A 23,840-nucleotide genomic window follows, 5' to 3' on the forward strand; every position below is an offset into this window, starting at 1 on the left:
TTCCCCTTCATGCTCTATCAATAACTCCATTTCTTGTATAATTGTGTCTAGGTTTTTTTTTTTTGGGGGGGGTTACAGTCTTCAGGCAATCTATTATATTTTCTCTTCTTGATCTGTACTACAGATTTGTTTTTCTTATGTTTCACTTTCTCTTCTATTTTTTTTTTAATTTTTTATGCTTTGGTTTGTTTTGTTTTGGTCTATTACAGCTTCACTGGCTTCCCATTGCCCAATTTAAATTTTCAAAGAATAAGAATATGATTCTAGATCTCCATTTTCTTCTGGGCAGGTAGCCATTTAACATTATTCTTTGGGATAGAAGAGGGTTTTTTTTTTTTAAACTTCATTATCCTCCTGTGAAGATAAACCCTGGTCTTTCCTATTTCCATAGTAAGTTTTTATGGTTGCGGTTTTTTCCCCTCTTTTTCCTTTGCCTGTTTAATTTTTTTAAAATGAGATCTATTAGTGTAAACCCCTCTAATCCTGGGGTGAGGGAGGAATGGTGCCTCTATCTTTGCTTCAAAATTCTCCTGTCTGACCTGGAGCCTCAAACCAAAAGTTTCCCCTTCTGCAAGTGTCTGCAGGCAACAGTGCCTCCAACCCACTTCTTCTGCACTCAACCCATGTGCTTATTCCTTTTCATCCAGAGCAATGTCTCTGCTGCATAACTGGGCCTATAGTTCCCTCAGTCTTCCATCCTCAGACCCCCAACTCCCTAAACTGTGGGCTGAGACTTCCTTGGAACCCAACTAGTCTCAGGGCTCCTCTCTTAATATTTCTATGGAATGAGTCTGGAGATGTTTACACCTCACATTGATTAAACCCCAGTCCTGGTTTTTGAAGATTGTCCCAGAAGGACTCCAGTTCTGCCCCAAGTCTTGTTTGTTTTTCACGGGTCTATGTTCATCCTGAGGTTCAAGTTTATTTTGGTTGGGGGGGGGGAATCTGGAGAGCTTAGAATTTTCCTTCAATGTTCTGTTCTGGTGTCATTTTAAGGATTCCCAGAGAACTTTGTGATGTATATTAACACAAAAGCTACAATTTTACTCATATGTCTGCTTATTTTCATTGAGATCACTATAAGCTGAGGTAATCAAACCTATGAAACAACATTCTTGTGGTCTCCTGCCATCTCCTGCAATCAACTATACCAAGTCTATCAAGTCTGTGAGCCAACCATTTATTTTATGAAACTTTTAAAAATGTCTTTCATTTAATGATAAGAATTGTCCTGTGGTTGTTGGACAAAGATCACTTTTTAAGTACCAACTGTGAAATTAATGTCTTTACATATTTTAAAAACTCTTAGAACCTTTTTCTCCCTTTTCAATTTATCATAATCTCAAAAATAAAAAGACACCACATATTACCATGAATCATTTTATATTTCTGTCCACTTTGTGAATCACCATGGCCAAAAAAATTTATCACCTGGTGGCATAATTTTGGGTAATGAGCCTCTCCATCTTTAACTAGATCGTTGTTCAAGCAGCAGAGCTATAATCTATCACCTATATGCCTTTCTTACTTCATAGTAAATAACAGAGCTTCTGTTACATGATCATATGCTTCAAAAATTCAAGAATTCACCTCCTCAGTATGTTGAGATATCTGGTATGAGGTATATAAAAGCACCATTCCTAAAATTTTAACACAACTATTCCTCCAATTTCCAAATATATGCATTCTAAGATAGCTTTCATTCTGGCCCTATTCCTAAATTCTGGATTTCAAAATCCTGCTCTTGTTTGCTTTCTCATCCTGGAGATGGGTCCTCAAGGTCTTAAACCTCTTCATTAAAAAATGTCCTACCACCCCTTCTCCCTTCTTAACCTAAAATAACCTTCTGAAGGACCACTCACTTTTCCCACTGGTAAATTCCACCTGGGGTCTCCATTCTAGAAAAAGATCCAAACCAACCTTCATTCCTCTTGCTGCCCCTTTCTGATTTCTAGACTTCAAAACTGTGCTCCTGACCCAGTTCCCATAATTATCCACCCCACTTTCAATTCCCTTTTATGTGTTATCCTACTCTATTAGAATATAATCTTCACACAGGAATTGTTGTTTGCTTGTATTTATTTCTCCCTAACTTAAAACAATGCTTGGCACATAAATACAATTTCCTTTCTTCTTTCCCTCTTTCCTCCCTCTCTTCTTTTTTTTTCCTTCCTTCCTTCCTTCTCCCCTCCCTCTCTCCCTCCCTCCCTTACTTTCTTCTTTTCATCCTTGCTTCTTTCCTAGCTATAAAATGTCATTCTATACATTATATTTTTCTAAATAATTCACCTTAAAAACAGTTTCCCACAGATAACATTCAGCTGCATCTTGAGCAGCAGAAACTCACCCTTTTGTTTTGCTACAGAAGCACCATTAGTATATTTGTTTGCATTCTGAAGTTTTGTGCAAAACTTTTTTTAACTTAATATAATCAAAGTTGTCCAATGTGCCTTTCCTAATGTTCTATAGTTTTTCTTTGGTCATAGATTTCTTCCTTCTCTAAAGATCTGATAGTTAAATTATCTATTGTTCTCCTAAATTATTTATGATATTCTCCTTCATGACAAAATCATATATCCATTTTGACCTTATTTTGGTATGGGCTGTGAGATGTAGGTCTATGTTAGTTTTCTGACAAATTGTTTTCCAATTTTCTTGATAGTGAGTTCTTATTGCAGGAGCTGGATTTGAGAGATTTATCAAATACTACATTGCTATAGGCCATGATTATTGTGTAATTATGTAATCTATTGGGAATGTGGGAGCAGGGAGAGAAAGGAGGAATACCTTTAAAAAATAAACATGACAGGATTATTTTTTTCCTGGTTTGGGCAGCACCCAAAAGAAGAAATATAATTTCTCTCGGCATGAGCAATTGAGCCAGGACTAAGGAAGTTTCCATTACAAATAGGAAACTGCTTTAAGATTGAGGTTGTTCTATCTCTGGAGAATTTAGTCATTTTTACCATTTTATAAAAGCTTATTTGGTATATAGTGCAGGCCCCCTGTAAAACCATGAGCTTGTTTCTTAACTGTCCCTTGCATGAATCCCTTGTCATCTATAAAAGGAAGAGAGAAATTTTTTAATCTGAAAAGCTTTAAAACTTACTATATTGTTAGAGGTAAAGACACCTCCCAATGCTTCCCACCATCTTCATGTTAATCCCTTCAGACCAAGTATCTAATATTCAAGTAACTTCAAAATACCTCCAAGACTTTTCCAATTATTTTTGTTTACAATTAATTCACCAGTTAAGATTTTAATTCACTAATTAATAATTTTGTTGATCTCTGACAAATCTCAGTCATCAGAAAACATGGGAATGAGACCGGGGGTTAATGATGATAGAAAATTTGGAAAAAAATATAACAATATAAACCAAAGAAGGACCAAACAACAGCAAGTTAATGTGACTTTACCGCAAATGAACCACAAATCCATTCCCTGATTTAAAAGTTCCTTAACAAAGAAAGACTGCATTTTTAGTTTGCCTTCAACTGAAGGACTGCACAGTTAAAATGTCAGGGTTTCCACATAACTACCATATTTTATGATCTCTCATTCAATACAATTTTCCACCCCACTGAAACTAATCTCCAGGTTCTGCTGATTTCATAAATTGCATTCTTGATCCTGGCCCTTAGTCCACCCAAATAATGTGCTCAAGATAAGTAAGTCACCATTTTACCATGTTTGTTCTTATCACACATACATCCAAAGTTATTCAGGTTGAAAGCAAAGGACTCTAAAAACAATTTATTATAAACCTACTTGGTAGATCTTCATCACCCTAGTTGAAGTGGCTGACAGTACAATGATTCTCAAGCTTTGTTTCCACATTATGGTCGGTCTAAGAAAGCTGACCAGTTTTTTAATGAGCATTATTAAAAACATGATTTTCTTTTTGTTTTGCAATTAGTTCAATTTGTTCAACAAACATTAAATATTTTTGAAGTGCTAGATATGCAAAAATTAAATTGAATAATAGATTCTGTTTTCAAAGACTTTACACTGTGGTGGGGAATGCTTGAAGGTTGTTTTTCAATACAGGAAAACTACTATATTCTCCCATTTGAAGATTTCACTTCTTCTAATAAAAGCTTTAATTATTATTTTTAAGCAATTGAAGGCTTCTCTTTCCCCTGCTAATCATGAATAGGATTGCTATTCTAGCCCTTTTTCCTATTCCAACCAGTGAAAAATGTCAGACCATGGACATGAACTTATTAAATTTAAATTCCATTTAGCTAAGGTTTTAAGATTAAAATAATCATCAATATGTGCTTGATTTTCCAATCTGTGAAGGATGTATTAAGGGGCATGAACTGGATCCACACAGGAAGAAAAGGCATGGATGGGCTGGTATCCTCATAGTTGGCATAAGTAGACATATTAATGAAATCAGAAATCCAGTAAAGAATCAATATGTAAGCTGATGTGAATTATGTATGACAACATTATTACATTTATATGTCATACATTCTTGACATTAATTCCTAAAGATTTTGGTGAAGAAATGGAATTAAAAATAAAAATTAAAAAAAATTAATAAAAATGAAATTCATTCAAAATGTGTATATAAATGAGAGGAGAACAAAAGTGAAAATTAATGAAATAGTACCAGGCTACTATATTTCTATACTCAGTATTGAAAGCATCACAAGTCCTTTACCCAATTTGTTCCTTTAGGAAGACTGAGGACTGTATTATAAATAATAATAAGAATAGCAACAGGAACTGTAATTTCATTGCTTTAGGAACTCCCAGGTGGGGAATTCCTTCTATTAAAGCAAATGGCCACTTGCTCTTCAACATGTAGTCTTAGAAAGTTAACAAAATGTAATGAATAATCAGAGGATTATGGGAAAATGGCAATGACTAGGGTCCCAGATACCCTTAAATATTTCATCAGAACTTAGAGAATCACTTCTAGCCTTCCCCAACCAACCCAGAAATCTATAGGGAAACCCCTGCATTCTTCAAAGATTTTAGAAAAGGCCAGCTGGGCCTGGAGACTTCAAGGTGGTTCCAAGCTCCCTATCTAAGTTCCTCAAAACCATCCAGTTTTGAGCCTTCCCTGAAGCTGCAATCGAAGGAAGTCAATTTTGGGGGAGATTCAACACTAATGAGCACTCCTTAACATAATACAGAATCCAAATGGAGCCTTCTCCAAGCTCAGCCTAAGACAGAGAAGCATGAAGAAGAAGGGAGTTCTGAGCAAGACCAATGAAACGTTATAAGAAATAGCTTGAGGATGGTCCAGTTCCTGAGACCTGGACAGAGAGAGAAGCCTCCCACCATTCCAGGCAGGGTCTAGTTCAGTACTAGTGTAGATTCTTCCCAAACCAAAGAGAGTTTTGAACATTAAGAAGAAAGGGTCTGAGCAAAGTCCAAGGGAAAAATCCCAAGAAGTAGAGTGACCCTAATATCATAAGTCCAGATAAGACCTGATAAGGAAAAATGTCCTGGTCTCCACAAATTGTTGTTCTTGTTGTTATTTCACAATCGTGTCTGACACATAGTGACCCTCTTTGGGGTGTTCTTGGCAAAGATACTGGGATGGTTGGCCATTTCCTCAGAGAAAATGTTTATCCTTCATTCTCAAAAATGACCATGACATCAGGGAGATTATGCTATTGGATTTAAATGAAGAAGAAAGTCACCTGCCTTAGTTTTTTCTTTTAAAGCCATCTGGGTCTAGTGGCAAGCTATAAATTAGGATGTAGTACTGGAGATGGCCCTCTGGAGAAAATTAGAGACAGAGAAAGAGAAAAAAAAAAGGAAAAAAAATCTGACATCTTAGAACAAAGGGTAGAAAACCTTCTTTAGACAAATTAGAGTAAATCAGACAGAAAACTTCTGAGAAAATTGAGATTTGTGACTTCTCCAGAATTACATGGCTGGTGTCAAAAAAGTGGTACTTAAATCTGCCATTCTGGTTTTTAGGTCAGGTTGCTAGCCACCAGACCACACTGTCTCTTCATAAATGAATGTAAAACAACATTAACAAGAGATTATTTAATCCTTTGAATTTTATTTTATAATTTATTACTTCAGAAAGAGCATGGCACACAGATAATAGAAAGCTGGACTTGACTGCTAGAAACCTTAGGTTCAAGACCTGCCTCAGATACATTGGTCGTATTACTCTGAATAAGAGAGAACCCTTTATAAGGCTATAAACAAAAGTCAGTTCTTTCTGTACAGAGTTAGAGGGAGTCACAACACCAGAAATTCCTTACATTAATAAAATCACTGGCTACCACACCACAAGTACTGCCTACACAGTCTATAGAGAAACCTGCATCTTTTCAATTTGTGTTAACATGATTATCCTCATATCAACTTAAAAAAAAAGTCAAACACAAATATGCATCATATTTCTGCACTTGGATACATAACCAATAATACTCTCAGATTTACTTTTTTTCCTATACTCTCACAAATAAAGCTGACACTGAGTTTCAATTTAATACGATTGATATCTCTCTCAGGTCATGTTGCTACAAAATAGTAACTATTCAAGGTGTCCTATTTTTAAAAGATAGTTTCAAGGTAGAAATTTAATTGACCACTTTTCAAGATAAGAACTTTAGAAAATAAAATATAATTTTAATTTTAGTTTGAACTTTAGAGATGAGCCTATAAAAGCTATTGCAATGATATATTTAAAAAGCGATAATCATGAAATCACACTTTTGGAGGGGACTTTAAAGTTGTCAAATCCAACCTATACTATTTTATTTGTGATATTCTTGATAGGTGGGCTAATCTGTCATTCATTTCTGCTAATTACCTCCCCTTTGCGCCATATCAATATTGGATAAGCATGCTAATTTTGACTTCTTCTAATTCATTAATAAAATTCATTAACAAAAATTAATTCAAAGATAAGCACTACCTTGCATGGGGACTTTGATATTTTTATTACCATTATTTGGGTCCAATTAATCAACCCACCTAATTCAATAATACTTTAATAAATTCTCTAGGAACATGTGCCTTTTTACAAAGTTGATTGAACATAAAAAGGAGGCTTTCAACTAAAATTTACTCAAGTTGCATCCTAAACAGCAGCAAGAGAGGAAAAGGTCACAATCTTTATCAGATAAAGAGCCTTTGTAAAGAGCAGAGACAAGGGGGAAGCAAGATAGGTAACCACCTATGCTACAATATGTAAGAGGGAAATATACAACTAAGAACAGTTTTTTGAGTGTTATTTTCTTTCCATAAATGAACATCCTAATGTCAAAACTTTCCTCTCCCTTCTTCCCCCATGACATAGAGGTGTGGTGTTTTTTTTTTTTTTTGACAAATCAAGTTGCATGCATTAGAGGGGGAGTTGAATTACTGCTTATGCACAGGCAAACAAATTTACCTAAATTAAGCAGCATAGAGTGGGCCACATTCAAGCAGCCAATTTACCTGGGGAGTAAGGATCTACCTAGGGAGTAAGGCAGCCAATATACCTGGGGAGTAAGGAAGGTGCCTCATAGTTTTGGATTCTACCATACTTCCATATTATGGAAACAGACCTGTCACTTTAAAGATAAGAAAACTCAGGCCTAAACAGGTTAAATGAGTTGCCCAAAGTTATATAGGTTCTATGTAGTAGAGCTGGGATTTGAACCTAAATCCTTCCATACCAGCTTCATGTATATATGTATGTGTGTATATGTATGCATATATTTGTATTATGTGTACCTGTGTATATACATATATGTATGTATACACAAGTTTCCTTATGTGTATATATGTATGTGTGTGCATATTATATATATATATATATTGTGTGTATATATGTGCGTTTGTGTGTATATGTGTGTATATATATTTAATTCTCTATGTGAGGCAGTATATTACATAAATACATATACATATGATGTATATATGTATGATATATATAATATAAAACATATTCTTCTCACATAGAAAATTACCCCAAGAGTAGAATGAAGGTTCACAATGCTGTCTTGGAGGATTAAGGAAGAACTGGAAAGAAAAAAGGACAACTAGACGAAATTTCTAGTTCACAGTCAGATTCATATTCCTAAATTCAAATCCAACCTCACACGCTAACTATGGACAGATCACTTAATCCAGTTTGCCTCAATTTTCTCATTTGTAAAATGATCTGGAAAAGGAAATGACAATCTACTTCAGTATTTACCAAGAAAACCTCAAATGAGGTCATGAGGAGTCAGACAATATTGAAAAACAATAAGAGAAGAAGGAAAAACCCTGATGAGGTAAGACATTAAGAAAATATATTCCTGAAATCCTCATTGAGTCCCATGTTATTTCAGCCTCCATTAGCAAAGTTTATGACAATAAAAACTTAACTATTATTTTCAGGATAATATTACTATTTCATTCATTGCTATTTTAGACTAAAACTTCTGTTGAATTTAAAAATCAGAAAAAAAAACCAAAATGAGTTTTGAGTTGAATAAACTCAGATCTAAATAATCATATGTAGGACAGTTGGGGAAAATATTTAAAATTACAACAAGAAAAAGGAAAAACATTTCCACACAATATGAAATTAACAGAATAGGGCCAAGAGCCTATTGATCCTATCCAGTATATCATCCATGCTTCTCTTTCAAATTTTGGCAGGAGTTGTATATATTGCATTTCTTTTTAGTAATCACACAGTAATAATCATCCACTCCCCCCCCCCCCTCTTCATGGCCATTACTTAGAAGAAGCCAGAGGGAAAAGGGAAGCACTATACTTGCCCAACCCTGCAACCAGAAAGGGTAAACAACTTAGGAAGTCAGAAGAGAGGAAGATAAATAAGTAGAAACAATCATCTTGCTAAAGGAAGAGGAAATATCACCCTACCTAGTCATCTTCCCATGAAATTTCTGGATAGCAAAGAGATCTAGAATAGATATCTGCACCCTTCCTAACACTGAAGGCCTTAAAACTGGACTACAGTGGTGGTCAGAACAGGAGAAAATAATACTACAAATGGTGGGGAATACTATAAACACTACAAGAGCAACACCAGGAATTTTCTACACTAATCAAATCTCTCAGGTCACAATCACTGCCTATACATAGCACATAGAAAAATATGCATCTTTACATTTATGTGTTGAGGATAAGAAATGATTTTCCTCATACCAAGTTCAAAAAAGTCATTCACAAACATATTGTTATGTCTTCAAAGTGAAAGGGGATAAAGACTTCAGAAATAGAATAGGTCACATGCACACCATGTACAAAGCTATTTCCTCAGAAGAATGGAAGGGGCAGATGGCAGGAAAGCCAATAGGTTAAAGATAAACAACTATATATAAGCCAAGCTCTTAAGCTAAAAATAGCTGAAGACCCAAGGAAAAATCAATAAAGAAACCAAAAAACCTCATAACAATAAAGATATATTACATGACATAAAACTGATTTGCAATCTCCAATTCAGAAGACACAAAACCAAATCATATATTAATCTCGACCCTCTTCACTCCCAGAATAATGAATTATTAGGGAAAAAAAAACCTTTGAAGTGATTCAAAAAAGAGATAAGAAAATGAACATACAATTAAGAATGAAATTATGGAAGAAATCATAGCTCCTAAGAAAAGTAATTAAAAAGTAAGAATAGACAATTTAGAAAATTTGAAAGAATGTTTTTAACATGAAAAAGGGTTTTAAGAAAATAGATTTAAAAAATGAAAATACAGATATGGAAGAAATCTTAACAAAATGAGAGTTAAAGGATGATCAGATAAGATCTAAATAAGTCAGAATGACTTAGGGGAAGGGTAATTAATTTGAAGAGTATATGTTGCTCAGAAAAGAAATAATAAAACATGAAAGACCTACCATTTGTAGGAAATTATGCAAGAAAATCCGTAAAAGTATTGAGAACAGAGGGCAAAATATTCATTGGTAATGATTGGTGGATTCCATGAGAGATATGCCAAGCTTAAATAAGTAAGGATTGTAATGTTTAAACTTAAAACTCTCAATGTCAAACAATAAATATTGTAAGCAGCAAAGGAAGAAACCTTGTCTACAAGGATAATAAATTTGAACAGGTTAGGTCTATGAAAAATAGAATAGGAAAGTATTACATTCCAAAAAGAAAAGGAAATGCTCCTCCCTCCACCCCCCCAAAAATAAAAAATCTGAGCCTACTCAGTGATGATAGATTTTTAACAAAAAAAAAGAAAAAAGAAAATGTTCCATTTCTCCAAAAGAAATGAGAAGGAAGTAGGCAATTCAATGTGGAATTACTTCAAATGAGATAAATACAAAAAAGAAAAATGAATAAAATTAACAAGAAAATACAAAACAATATAATCAACTCTCCCACTATTCCATGTCAAGAAAAACTAGTTTCAAATGCAATTTTTAAAAATACTAGTAAAAGGCCAAGAGAGTACAAAAGGAGATTATCTGTGCACAAAATTATCTAAAGAACTAAAGCCATAAGATGATTTTTTAAAATCAGAAGAAATATTTCTTATTAAACATATTTAGAAATAAATCAAGGTAGGAGGTGGGGAGGGGGAGGAGCAGGTTGGGATATAACTTCAGAGAAAAGTCACAAGTGAAAAATGTAAGTAAATAATGGGTCAGAAAGGATATTAAAAAAAAAAAGATCAAAAATGGTGATTTGTGATTACATTGATAAATGAATAGGACCAAGGAAGATGATAAAGCTTCTCTCAGGAGAATTAATAAAGAATTTGTAAGTTTATGAACCATGAAGAGAAGATTAGATTTCAAGAAATAGGGGACAGAATCAAGATGAAGGAGAGAAGGCAGGAAGTTCTCTGAGGTCTCCCCAGTTTCCCCCAGAAACACTGTTAGTCAAGTTTCTAAACAGATTCTGGAGTGAGAAAACCCCTAAAAAGATAAAGCAAAACAAATTTCCAGCTTAATTCAATATAGAAGGACTTCATGAAATGTCTGTCTCACTTGGGGAAAAGGGGAGCATGGCCCAATGCATGCCCAGTGTAAGCAATCTAACTGGAGGCTCTTAGTTGCAGCAAAATCAGTAGCTCAGAGCCCTCTAACCTACTCAGCAAGCTAGCTCTGAGGCCTCCAGTCCCAGTGCAGAGGGCAAATTGGAAGCCCCTGAATCCTGGCAAAACAGACATGGCTAGGCTAATACATCCCAGTACATCAGACAAGACACCAACACCTCCAACTCCAGTGTGGAAAGCCAATGACGAGGCCTCAGTCTCCCTACAAAAGAAGCTTGAGACAGTATCTCCTATGGCCTAGGAGCAGACTTCAACTTTTTAAAAAAGAGAGAGAAAAAAAAATAATAAAAGCCCTGAGCATAGAAAACTACTATGGTAACAGGGAAGATCAGAACACAAACTCAGAAGAGGACAGCAATGGCAAAATGCCTACATGTGAAACCCCAAAAGGGAATATGAATTGTTTCAAGTTCTCATAAAAGAGCTCAAAAAGGATTTTAAAAAATCAAGCAAGAGAGGTAGAAGAAAAATTAGGAAAAGAATGAGAGTGATATAGGAGAATTATGGGGAAAAGCAGTTTATATGTTTCTATTTCTTAGTTCTTTTTCTGGTTGTAGGTAATATATTTCTTCATATATCCTTTTTAGTTACTTTGGATATTTATAATAATAAAAATTATCTAGTCTCTCAAAGTTGTTCTTAAATTGCTTTGGGGTTTGCTTATTTTATTCTTCATTATTTTGTCCCAGATTTTCCATGTTTTTCTAAGATTACTGAGTTCATCATTTCTTATAGTACAGTGGAATTCCATCACAATCATATATCACAACCTATCTACAGTCATTCTCCAATTGATGGGCATCCTTGCAATTTCCAGTCCTTTGCCACCATAAAGAGAACTGCAACAAATATTTTAGAACATCCAGATTCTTTTTCTTTTTCCCTAATCATTTTTGGAAACAAACCTGATAGTGGTATTGCTTTGTCAGAGTGTATACAGTTTAGTGATTCTTTGGGAATAATTCCAAAATGGTTGGATCAGTTTACTATTCCACTAACAATGAATTAGTGTCCCAATTTTACCCATCCCTCCTGTAGTACTCTTGGTTGGTTTTCTGGAGGTCTCTGGGACAGCCTTCTTTTCAGCAGATTAATCACCACAAAAATAGCCAGGTGTTAAAAGTCCAAAAGTCTTTATTGTCTCCTTTGCCTTGTGCTCAGCTACCTTTCTCATGGCCTTCAGAGGGGTCTTGGTCTCAGTGGGGGAAATGCAGGAGGCCAGGCCAGCCACCAGGAGCCTGACCAAATGAATCTCTCCTCTCCCAAGAGCTTGAGCTCCGAGCTTATATGCTCTACACTGAGTAGAAACCAATCATTATATCATTAGGAAACCATTATTTATTGTAAGATTAAATCAATCACACTGAATTTAGAGAATTATTAAGCACTATGCTAAACTAGATAACCATTTTCTCACCAATTCCACTGACTTAACATTTTGTAAGAATCCTTGCTTCAAGTTCAGAGTTCTGGCCCATAACACCCTCCAATAGTTATCAATTTAAATTTAGAGGATATTTTCAGATAGATAGTGAGGTTGAGAAGAATTCAACTGTAGTAGCATATGGACTGAGACAAGGAAGAATAAAAAGTGAAGTTTTAATAATAATTAAAAGAAAGAGAGGAAATAAAACAAAAAAGAGAGGAAATAATGTTCCAAATTATCAAGAAATATGAGATAAAACAGATGTTTTAGATGGTTGAGATGGTTGAGAAAGTATGTGGGAAAAGTTTGAGATCAAATTAACATAAGCAAAGATAGCCACAGAGACCAAATTTTTAAAAAGGGCAAAGAAGATAATTTCAGTAAGAAATTATGAAATGAAAATGTATGTATGTGAGCAATTATAAACTTACATGTGAATTGATTAACTTCCCCAATTTTTTTTTAAATGTGAAAGACAAGATGAATAAAAAACCTAACATGTAGAATGAAAATGAGAACTGGAACACAATTCACTAGACTTCAAATAATTCCCTAAAAAAGCAACAATGAAATTGTGCTTTCAGACAAAGCAATAACAAAAATCAATATATTTAAGACAAATAAATAGGCAAATACATTATACTTAGAAACACCACAGACAATAAAAGATTATCATTATTAGTATATTGTACTATCATTATTAAGTATATTGTACCAAATTGTTATCATTATTATATTCATTATTTAGTATATTGTACCAAATTGTATAATTATATTAAGTATATTGTACCAAATTGTATAATTTCTAAATGCCTAAATGAAAAGTTAACCCAATTACAAAAAGATATAGATAATAGTATAACATAGGATACTTTAACCTTCTTTCTTCAGAATTAAATAATCCTAATAGAAAAAAAATTTAAAGGGAATCATAAATCTAAAAATGATGGAAAAATAAAACTTGAAAAAAATAATATAGTCTAAATGAGATAAAGAATATAACTATTTCATAGGTCACATGATTCCTTTTGAAAGAGTATATAAAGAAAAAATAAATATGAAGAGGGAAAAATAATAAACATATACTTTACAAACTAATACATTATACTATTACTATTATATATATTATATATAATATATATGTATTATATGTATACTATTATAATATTACATTACTAATACATTAAAACTAATAATTAAAACTATGGACATAAGCAAAACATACAGACTTAATTGCAGAATATTTAACAAAGAATAATTAATAGGTCACAAAAGAAACCACAGAAATAATTAGTAATTATATAAAAGGATAACAATGAGAAAAAGGATATGAGAGTATAATAGGTAAAGCAATCTCCAAAGGAAAAATTATATCTCTGAAAACAAATAACAAAATCTGAAAAAAGACATCCCACATATGTAGTTCAAAAAGTTAGAAAATGAACTTTTAAGAAACATGAAAGAAATCCAAAAAAAGATTGATATAACCATTCTGGAAAATAATTTTGAATTCATTAAACTATGTATGTATGCCCTTTAAAACAGCAATCCTATTAGGTATTTACCTAAAGAAAACCAAAGATAAATAAGCACACAAAGAGTTCTTAAATGCAAAAATATGCATAGCAGCACATTCTTGACAAAGAAAATAAACAAACAAAATCAGTGGTTGTTGATTATGGAACAGTTGAACAGATTGTGAGATATGAATGTAATAGAAATTGTTTTGCTTTAATAAATAATGACTATGAAGACTTAAGAGAAACAGTTGGAAAGTGATACGAACTAAAACAGAATGAAAAAAAAAAAAAAGAAGCAAGGGAATGATAGTCAGCTATACAATCCATTGTCAGGTTCGTGTTCAAAACTTTACCAGCTAGTACATATAAACTTTTGAGAACTCAGAATCACCTCTATGCAACAAGTCATTAGGATCAGACTAATGGAAGCATCCAAACCTTACCTTGGTCAACAGTTTTCTTAGTAAAACTGCCTTTTACATTTGGAAACTTTAGACATGAAAAATAATCAGTTTCTGGACTGGTCTCATTAATGGTGCTCTTGTAAAAAGTCTTGGTTATGTCACTCTCTTCTGAAGAAGATATATCTGGGATTGATGCAAAAGGTATCTTTTTAAATTGTGAAAATAATTTTTTCCTTTTCAAGCTTTGTATTGAAGAGATACTTCCAACTGAATCCTGTGAATGAAACAAAATAATTTCTCATTAAAACCAAGATCCAATCATTTTTCACTTTCTCTTTCTATAGGAGGAGAAACACCATAAAAAGTATATTGACAGGGACCCTGAAGCCAGGAAGTCCTGATTTCAAGTACTGTCTCTGAATTATGATCTTAAGCAAGTCACTTAACAATGCACTAAGCAACTAAGATGATAAACTGAACACATATAATATGGGGATGTTGCCCTGTGATTAAAATGGAGGCAAAATGAACATCTCTAGCTTCTCCTGCAATTCTTCAAATGATATGTTAATTCCTGGTAGGAGAAGCAGGAAGTTGGGGTCAGAATTTTGGCCACTCTTTGTTTTCCTCAGAAAGAAAAAATACCAAATGAGAATAACATCTATCTGCCCCTTTAAATATTATTCTTTTGGGGGATATTATCAAATTCAATCCAATTTCTAATTATTACTTTCTTACTGGGAGAAGAAAGACACCAAACTTTATATCCAAGATTTTATCCCTTTTCCACCAAATACCAATTCTACATAAATATAGAACTCAACCAAGAAAATCTATTTTTCCAAATCAGTGGTAAAACAGAAATCCAAGAAGATACAAAGGTGAACACAGACAACACAGAGGGAAGAAACTGCCCATTGAGAGCAAGAAAACTCAATTCAACTATGAATGTCCTAGCTATTACCCAATGGGAAATTCCCTGAAGTTGTTGGTGTGGAAAGCTGGGAATAAGGATATGATGGAGATTTTCAGCTTCCCTCATGTTTTCCCAGAGGCTTTACCTTTTATAACTATAACTAGAAGTGGAATTGGCTTTCTCCATTTTCCCTCTTGAAGAATACTAGAAGTAGAGTGAAAAAAAACCTACCACTGTATCTTCAACATAAAGAAGATCCAACTCACTTCCAGCTGATCAATGATGGACAGAAACAACTACACCCAGAGAAGGAACTGGGAATTGAATGTAAAATATTAGCACTACTGTCTATCTACCCAGGTTACCTATACCTTCCGATTCCAATACTTAATGTGCAACAAGAAAATGGGATTTACACACATATATTGTATCTAGGTTATATTGTAACACATGTAAAATGTATGGGATTGCCTGTCATCAAGGGGAGGGAGTCAAGGGAGGGAGGGGATAATTTGGAAAGATGAATACAAGGGATGTTATAAAAATTACTCATGCATATATACTGTCAAAAAAATTTATAATTATAAAATAAAAAAAAGAAAAAAAAAGAAAAGAGTCATGTCCATCAGGAAAAAATAAAACAAAACCTACCACTTTCACCAATTCTGCTCCACCCTTTAAAGAAATGATCTTATACCAGTAGGCTTTGGTACAGAGTTTATACATAGAAAACCATATTTATTAATCAATTCGTTTTCCCCACAGTAAGGAAACAGTCAAATGAATTGAATATCATTTTAATTCTTAATAGGATTTTACATTTATAAAATAAGAGATATTTTCGAGTAATAAAAGCATTTCTTTAAAAGCCTATAAACACTATTTTAAAGCTCTTTTTTTTTTTAAAGTCATAACTTAACTTCAAAAAATGTTGAGATTTCCATTAACTACAAAACTCCTGAAATCTCTCTCTTTAGTGAAGCTGACGCATTAACAATACAACTTGTACAGATTCCCCAAAGCATATCTCAGAGTAGAGAAGGGGGTAACACGTACCTTCTCACTGGAAAGCAACTTAAAGTACAGAATTTTGTAGTTAAGTCCCTAGAGATTCATAAACTGGAATAAAATTAACTATTTAAAACAAGAGACTTGAGTCTCTTGGTTTCCTACTACACTTCCAAGAAACCCTATATTTAATTTAACAAATATTTATTACATATCTACTATGTGCCAAATGCTATCCTAGGCATTAGAGATACAAAAACAAAAAATGAAACAGTTCTCACCCTCACAGAGTTTACTTTTTTTATTGACAGGGATACATCATGTACACATATTACAAGTAACTTGGACTATTATGGAGAGTTGGGATATTAGTTTTCATAGATTTGGGGGCATCTCCAATTAGATTACAGAGCTTTAAGAAAATGGGAAACCAAGACTCTGTCAGGAGTATTGAAATTTAGAAACTATTGACAGCACTTCATTCCTTCATGAGCTAAAAATAATTGACATTAAGACCTAATTAGCAAAATAAATATTATATCTCCTTTCTATTCATCAGGCAGCCACCGTCTAAGTGAATTCTCAACAAGAGTCACCTGCTCCCTGCTCTCTTTCCCAATAGTAGTTCTAACAGCAGCATGAATGCCTTTCTATTCTAGTGAACGATATTTAGGGTCTTTCTCCCCAGGAATCTTTGTCATTCCAGATAGGGAGATCTCTCCATGAGAGTCTCCCACTCACCTCTCTCCCATAAGAACATCTCATGGTACTTGTCTCAATCAACAGAAATATTAGTTACATCTGTCTAAGACCACATGACCATCCAAAGTTCCTTTCAACTTGTAGTTTCTTGCAGATCAAGTTGTTTTGTAAAGAGTCCAAAAATATTCATTTTTGTTTTCTAATATAGAAATCACTTAATGAAAGGGGAAACACTAAGACAATTAATTATATTCTTAAATGCTAGAATATGTGCAAACGTATTCTAATAATATGTATTTATTTTAAAGAAAATGCTATCATTCTTGAGGATCTTTTCTCTAGGACTTCTCACATATAGTTAGTGAATTATTTTTTACCTTTTTCTACTGAAAAACATATGTTTAAATATTGTATTTATTAGAATTAAAGATAAATATCCTTCTCTGATGTTAAATCAGAATATTTCTGTTAATATCCATGAAGGCCACACTTAGAAAGGCCATATTATATCAATGAATCTAAGTTAGGTAATACCAACCACACTTACCATTTGAAACACTATCCTTAAATCGTTTTTTCAGAGCTCTTAAGGATTACAAGAACAAATGAGGTAATATTTGCAGAGAAAACAGAAGATACTTAATAAATGCTTATTTGTTCTTCATTTCTACCTGACCTGTTCCAAATATGTCCCAGATAAGAATTCAGATCATTTCCTGAATTATTAGGCATTGAGTACATAAGACCTAACTTATTTAAAAACATTCTAGGTTGAGCTCAAGCATTTACTTTCAAATCAGTTTCACATGGAAGAGATTTTTAAATCCAAGAATAATAGTCTATTTACTGAATCTGAATGAAGTACCTGAAATAAAAAAGGACATATGTTTAATCTTTTAAGTATGTGTGTATGTATCTGTGTAAATATGTATAGTTGCTCAGTCATTTCAGTCATGTATGATTCTTTGTGACCCCATTTAGGATTTTCTTGGCATGGATGCTGTACTGGTTTGCCATCTCCTTCTTCAGCTCAATTTAAAGAGGAGAAAAGAGGCAAATGATTAAGTGAACTGCTCAGAATCATGCAGCTAATATGTGTCTGAGGTCAAATTTAAACTCAGAAAGGAGCCTATCCACTGCTCCACCTAGCTGCCTCCCAAGTTTCAATAGTTGTGTAATGCTCTAAAATGAAAAATATTGGACAATCCTAAACTTTTCCTTAAGACAAAATTCAAATACCTACTAAAGAAATATTCTGTGGAAATTCTCAGGCAGATTTCACTTTGCCAAAAGAGAACTATTTTTGTGAAGGTCACAATAGTTGATGAGCTATTGAAGGATGAAGGGGTTCACAAATCTGATAAAATGGGAAACTACTTTATCAGCTCTGAAAGTCCTTTGAATTTTATTTATGACAAGAGAAAACCAAGATAGACAAACTTACAGGCTCTATAGTTATTAACACCTCTGTGGATATTTTGCAAAGATCTCCTAGTGAGCCACATAAGTCTGAGCATTTATTTCTCTGAAAGTGTTTATTTTACAACTTGTCAATGCAAATTCTAACTGTAAAAGGAATCACTTCAGAAACTCTTACCAGATAAGAATTAATTTACAACTCTTTCCTGATGGGCACTATTCAAATATACACATAATTATAGCTGTCCTTATAGAGCATTTTACATTTTCCTTAAAATTCCCTTAAATTTTTTATAACAAAGGTTATAGATAGTATTCTGTGGGATGTATTTGGAACACTTAATTCTATAAAAAGAAAGTCCTCTCTTTCATTCTTTTCTAAGTTGTCCCTTTTCTTATCCAGTTCTGCTATCACTAGGTGATTGATATGTTTCAATTGGTTTTTTGCTTTCTTTGTGTGAATCAAAATATAATGAAAGAACATACCAGCTTCTTCCATTTATCTCTTCAATAAGAAAAAATTTTAATCTATCTTTATATTAGGCAGTTACTCATAATCATTGATTACTTTCCTTTCTTATCAAAAATGCAAAATAAAAGCAATTTCAAAGCCTTATCATTATTACTTCACAAAACTTTCCATTTCACTGTGTGGACCAAGGCATATGCTCACCTCTTGGGGATAAGTTGTTTTATTCCCATTAGTAAACCCCAGCCTAAGCAGAATAAAGAGAGAAGGTCTAGAAAATATAACATGACCCAAAGCCCTGACTAGGATTCCATAGAGATCATTACCAGCAGCTAAAGAAAAATTATTCAAATTGTCACTGCTGTGACTCAGTTCAATTTTTGTTTCTTCAGCCATTACCATCTTGCTTCTCATTTTATATGTTTTAGTCTCTTTGCTTTATTATCTATTCAACATATTTCACTATTGATATTAAATTGAATTTATCACTTTATAGACATAGGAATAGAAAAGACATTGTTGTTATTGAGTCATGTGCTTACAAAACAGCTCCACCCCCCAAAGAGCTTACATTCTAAGGGGGAGACAACTACATACACAAATATATTCAGGATAAGTATAAATAAAGGCAGAAAGAGCTGCCATAAAATTTTTGCACATGTGGGTCCTTTTCCCTCATTTATAGTTTCTTTGGGCATAGTTTCAAATTTCTGTCCAAATCGGTTGGATAAGTTGACAACTTCAAGTAATAGTGTCCCAGTCTCTGGTTAAGAGAGCATGAGAGAAAGAGAGAGACAGAGACAGAGACAGGTAGGGAGAGAAAGAGAGACAGAAACAGAGATTATGAGAGCCTGAACTAGGGTAGTGACTATGTGAATAGAGAAGAATCAGATGTAAGAGATAATGTAGAAGTTGTGAAGGAAAGACTTGACAACTGATACATATATGGTTGGAGAGTTAAAGATAATGCTAAAACAACAAGCCCAAAAGATGATAATAATGTTGATGCTTTCAATAGAAACTAGGAGATTTGGATGAGCTATGGATTTGGGAGGAAAGAAAAGGATTCTATGTGGAACATGTTGAATTTGAGATGTCTTTGGGATTATATAGGGCTGAAAACCAGAGGAGAGGCTGGAGTTGGATATAGAGATATCTGTCATCGGTATAGACATGATAATTAATCTCATGACAGCTCAAAAGGTCATTGAGAGGAGAAAAGAGTCTAATGCTAAGCCTTGGGAAATACACACTACTAATGACTATGTTAGAGGTGATGAGCCAGCCAAAGAAACTGAGGGAAAAAAGATCAGTATGACAGGCAGGAGAAGATAGTAGTGTCCTAAAAACTCCAGATAAAAGAGCATCTGGAAGGAAAAGGTGGTCAATGGTGTCAATGGCTTTAAATTTGGCAGATATGTCAAGATTGTAAAAGACTGTCAGATTTCACAATTCTGAACTCTGAAGAGATAATTTTAATTGAGAAAACAGATTGCAAAGGTTTGAGGAGTATGTGAAAGGAAAAGGTGGAGGTAGTGAGTGTGAAGAGTTTTTCCCAAGTGTTTGGTTAAGAAATGAGGAAATATTCAAGATGATGACCTTGAGGGGACACTAGGAACTTGTGAAGACTTCTTTTTTGAGGAGGGGAAGAAGTAATGGTGGGGCATATTTGAAGATAAGAGGAAATGAGAGCAAGAACATTTGCAGAATCTTTGTCTGTGGCAAAGAGAAGGGTCATTTCATTATCAGAATGTGGCAAAAAGTAGGAAAAATGAGGGGATGGTGGGGATGGGTTTTAAGATGAAGAAGAAGAAAGAGCTCAAATAGAATGGCCTCGATTTTCTCAGCAAAATAAAAGGATGGCCCCAAGTCGAGAGAAGAGGGATGGGGAGAAGTACTACAGGTTTGAGAAAAAAGAAAACTTAGAATAGTATCTCTAAGGAGTGAGACAGAGAAGTAATTACTCTTCTATATTAACATTTCCCCCATTGTAGTTTCATTATATCACAGGTTGGCAAAAGAAATCAAATGGGATTTTTTGGGGGGAGGTGAAGTGTTGCTGAAGCTGAAGATAACATGTGAAAGCCAGCACATGATACAGAAAGTTTAGAAACTCAAAAATGCACAAAATATATGTATAATATTAAATAATATCAACATATTTTCTCTCTTAATACCACAATAATTTAGACTTCTTATCATGTATAAAAGGAGAGCCAAAATTTTGCATGGATTTTCCAGATCATGAGGGTGCTATGTCCCCAACTTTTCTCCCTGCCACCCTGATGTGGAAGGAATAACTGTAGTTAGAGAGGAATAAAAGAATCTCCTTCTTGCAATAAGGCTTTGGTCAAAATTAGGCGAATGGACTTTATATGTGGATTTTCTCTACATAATTGTACGATTAAAAGCTGAAAAGGTAGGTAGTAGGAATTATAAGACTAAGGTTTGAAAGGATTATTGGAGACTGGGCAGGGTGGTGGGATGGGGAGACAGAAAATGACAATGTAGGGTTAATAGAATCAAGTTTGTGAAGGGATGAAAGTGAGAAAGGACTGAGGGGTAAAGAGACAGAGGTCACAATGAAGAATGAGGCAGATTCATGAAAGGTCAGAATTTGTGATTAAGGAAATATACTATCTGTAGATCCTAGTGTGATCTAGTATGTGACCACTCCACAGTATGGCTGAAGTAGAATAAAAGAATAGATAATTTCATTTGAGGAGTCTGAAGAATTGAGAGCTTAGAAAAATTAAAAGGCACTATGAATGTCAATGTCTCCTCATAAAAGGCCAGGAGTCAAGAGAAAGATTAAGATCCATGTTCTGAGAAATAAGAAAAAATAATAACGATTATACCAAGAGTTAATATTTATATAGAACTTGTTATTCTAGGCACTATGCAAAACATTACAATTATTATCTTATTTGATACTTTCAACTCTGGAAGGCGAATACTTTTTTTTTTTCCATTTTGGACTTGAGAAAACTACGCAAACCAAGATTTAGCAATTTGCTAAATTTTTGGAAAGCATCTAGTTTGTAAGTATCTAAGTATAGATTTGAACTCTAGGTGCAGAGTTCTATTTACTTTACCACCTCATTTAGTCTAGAGGCTACAGAACAGAGACCTTAATTTGAATAGGGTAGAAAATTTTAGTGCAATGCACTTCAAAGGAAAACGGGATAGTAATAAAGAGACTCTACACAAAAGGCAGTGTTGGACAAGGATAGTCCAAGGTTTTCCTTGCAGGACCAGTGTATTGGGGGAAGGGGGGGGAGATGAACAAAGATATAACCATGGGTGGAGAGGATGGCCAGAGCTGCAGTATCTCCTGGAAGGAGTCAGATCTCAGTGAGAGATAAATAGATGAAAGGAGCCTGGATTTGTTCATAATTGAACAGGAATTCCAGAAGACACAGTGAAAGGTGTGGAGCACAGATGAGATAGAATTGTGAATGATGGCGATGAAAGAAAGGGACGTGGGAATAAGGGATAACTTGCTCCTATGTATCCAATAATTCATGAACACCCTCTTCCTTTTAATATTAGGAGGACCAGCTGAAACTCACACAAAGGGTAGACTTTGCTCTGGGAATGCTGCTGCTGTTGGAAGTGATCAGTGGATAACATTAGTTCTCTAGGTTTCCACATTAAGCAAATTGTTTTGAAATGAAGGCTGACAGTGACTAGAAAGGTACAGCTCAAAGGGGAAAGAGGAAGGATGCTATTTAAAAATAAGCTCTAGCCGGCTCACATTAGCTGCTTATAGCTTAGAATAAATGAGTCAGGTAATTTTCATAATTCCAGGCCAGGAAATGCAACATATCAGGAGCGAGAAGGTAAAGAATAGAAATAGTCTATTTCGCCAAATAAAATGCAAGGTCACTTTGGAGTCGTCCCAGGCCTATGAAAAATATGTGATTCAATATTTTGTTGTCAACACGTTTCTCTCCCCTGCATGCATGTGGAGTAGTCCGTTACAAAGATATTAATGGAAATGCTGGCTATCATCACATGGAAGGAAACTCATTCCCATACCTATTATAACCCGATAGAATGATGGTATACTTTACACAGTCAGGTTATGACATCCTTAAAGAGAATAGGGTCAGAGCAATTCATTGGGAGGAAGAGAAACACATGGGAAGAAAGTCTGAGTTCACATTACTTTTCTCTCACATAAGTTTACTTTGCTGGCCCACTAGCTGTTCCTGAAATTTAATATCTCCTCTCCTTCCTCTCTGCAGGCCTGGAATTTACTTCCTTGTCTTCTGCACTTCTCAGAAGCTCCCTCTCCTTTCAAGGCTCAACACAAAAGCCATTTTTGTGAGAACTTCCCTGATCCCCCCCAGTGAATTATGTCCTGTCTCTCCTCCATGTTCCTAGATCTCTCTTTTGCCACATTACTGCTTTATTTGTATTATACCTACAGGCCATTCAACTTATTTTTGATCTTTCAAAGAAAGTTTGTTGCCAGCCAAACATAGAAATGATAATGAGCATAGGAACTTGGAATAAGGGAGTAAAGTAAGGACTGCTGTTTCTTTTTCTTTTTTCTTTTCTGTTCCTTTGATTTATCTGATCTTGATGTAAGGATCTTATATCAGAAGATTGAAAAACCTGAGAGGCTGAGATGCAGATAATTTCTGGCAACTTGTTGAAAGGAAATAACCCCAAAAACTGTTTTGAAGAGATACAGACTGGTGGTCAGAAATTGGCAGAAGTTACAAGTCTACAAGTACTTTCAGAGAGTTAGTTATGTGACAGTTAACTGGGACAAAGGATTGTGATTCAGATCCAAAGTAGGTTCCATGTTAATGGATGCTCCAAAATTATAATAGGATATTTTGTGTACCAAAAGAGCTTGGACCCTGGAAGCAAGGATTCTCTCCATAATAAGAGAAAGAACAATAAAGGACTTTATATAGCTTGGTACTGGACGTGTGAAGGTCCTGGTTCTCTTAAAGAA

The 23,840-nt window shown here is 34.2% G+C and overlaps 1 protein-coding gene across 5 annotated transcripts in view; it reads right to left on the minus strand.

Moving 5' to 3' along the window:
• Positions 1-23,840, minus strand: part of IQCM (IQ motif containing M) — a 491,365-nt gene that overhangs the window by 398,499 nt on the left and 69,026 nt on the right. For all 5 annotated transcript variants that reach the window (XM_074276433.1, XM_074276430.1, XM_074276434.1 and 2 more), the window contains one exon: positions 14,394-14,628. In XM_074276433.1, the coding sequence (XP_074132534.1) occupies positions 14,394-14,628 (235 nt within the window). The remainder of the gene's footprint in view (positions 1-14,393; positions 14,629-23,840) is intronic.

Source organism: Sminthopsis crassicaudata, chromosome 6 (genome assembly GCF_048593235.1).
Source record: "Sminthopsis crassicaudata isolate SCR6 chromosome 6, ASM4859323v1, whole genome shotgun sequence".
Classification (NCBI taxonomy): domain Eukaryota; kingdom Metazoa; phylum Chordata; class Mammalia; order Dasyuromorphia; family Dasyuridae; genus Sminthopsis; species Sminthopsis crassicaudata.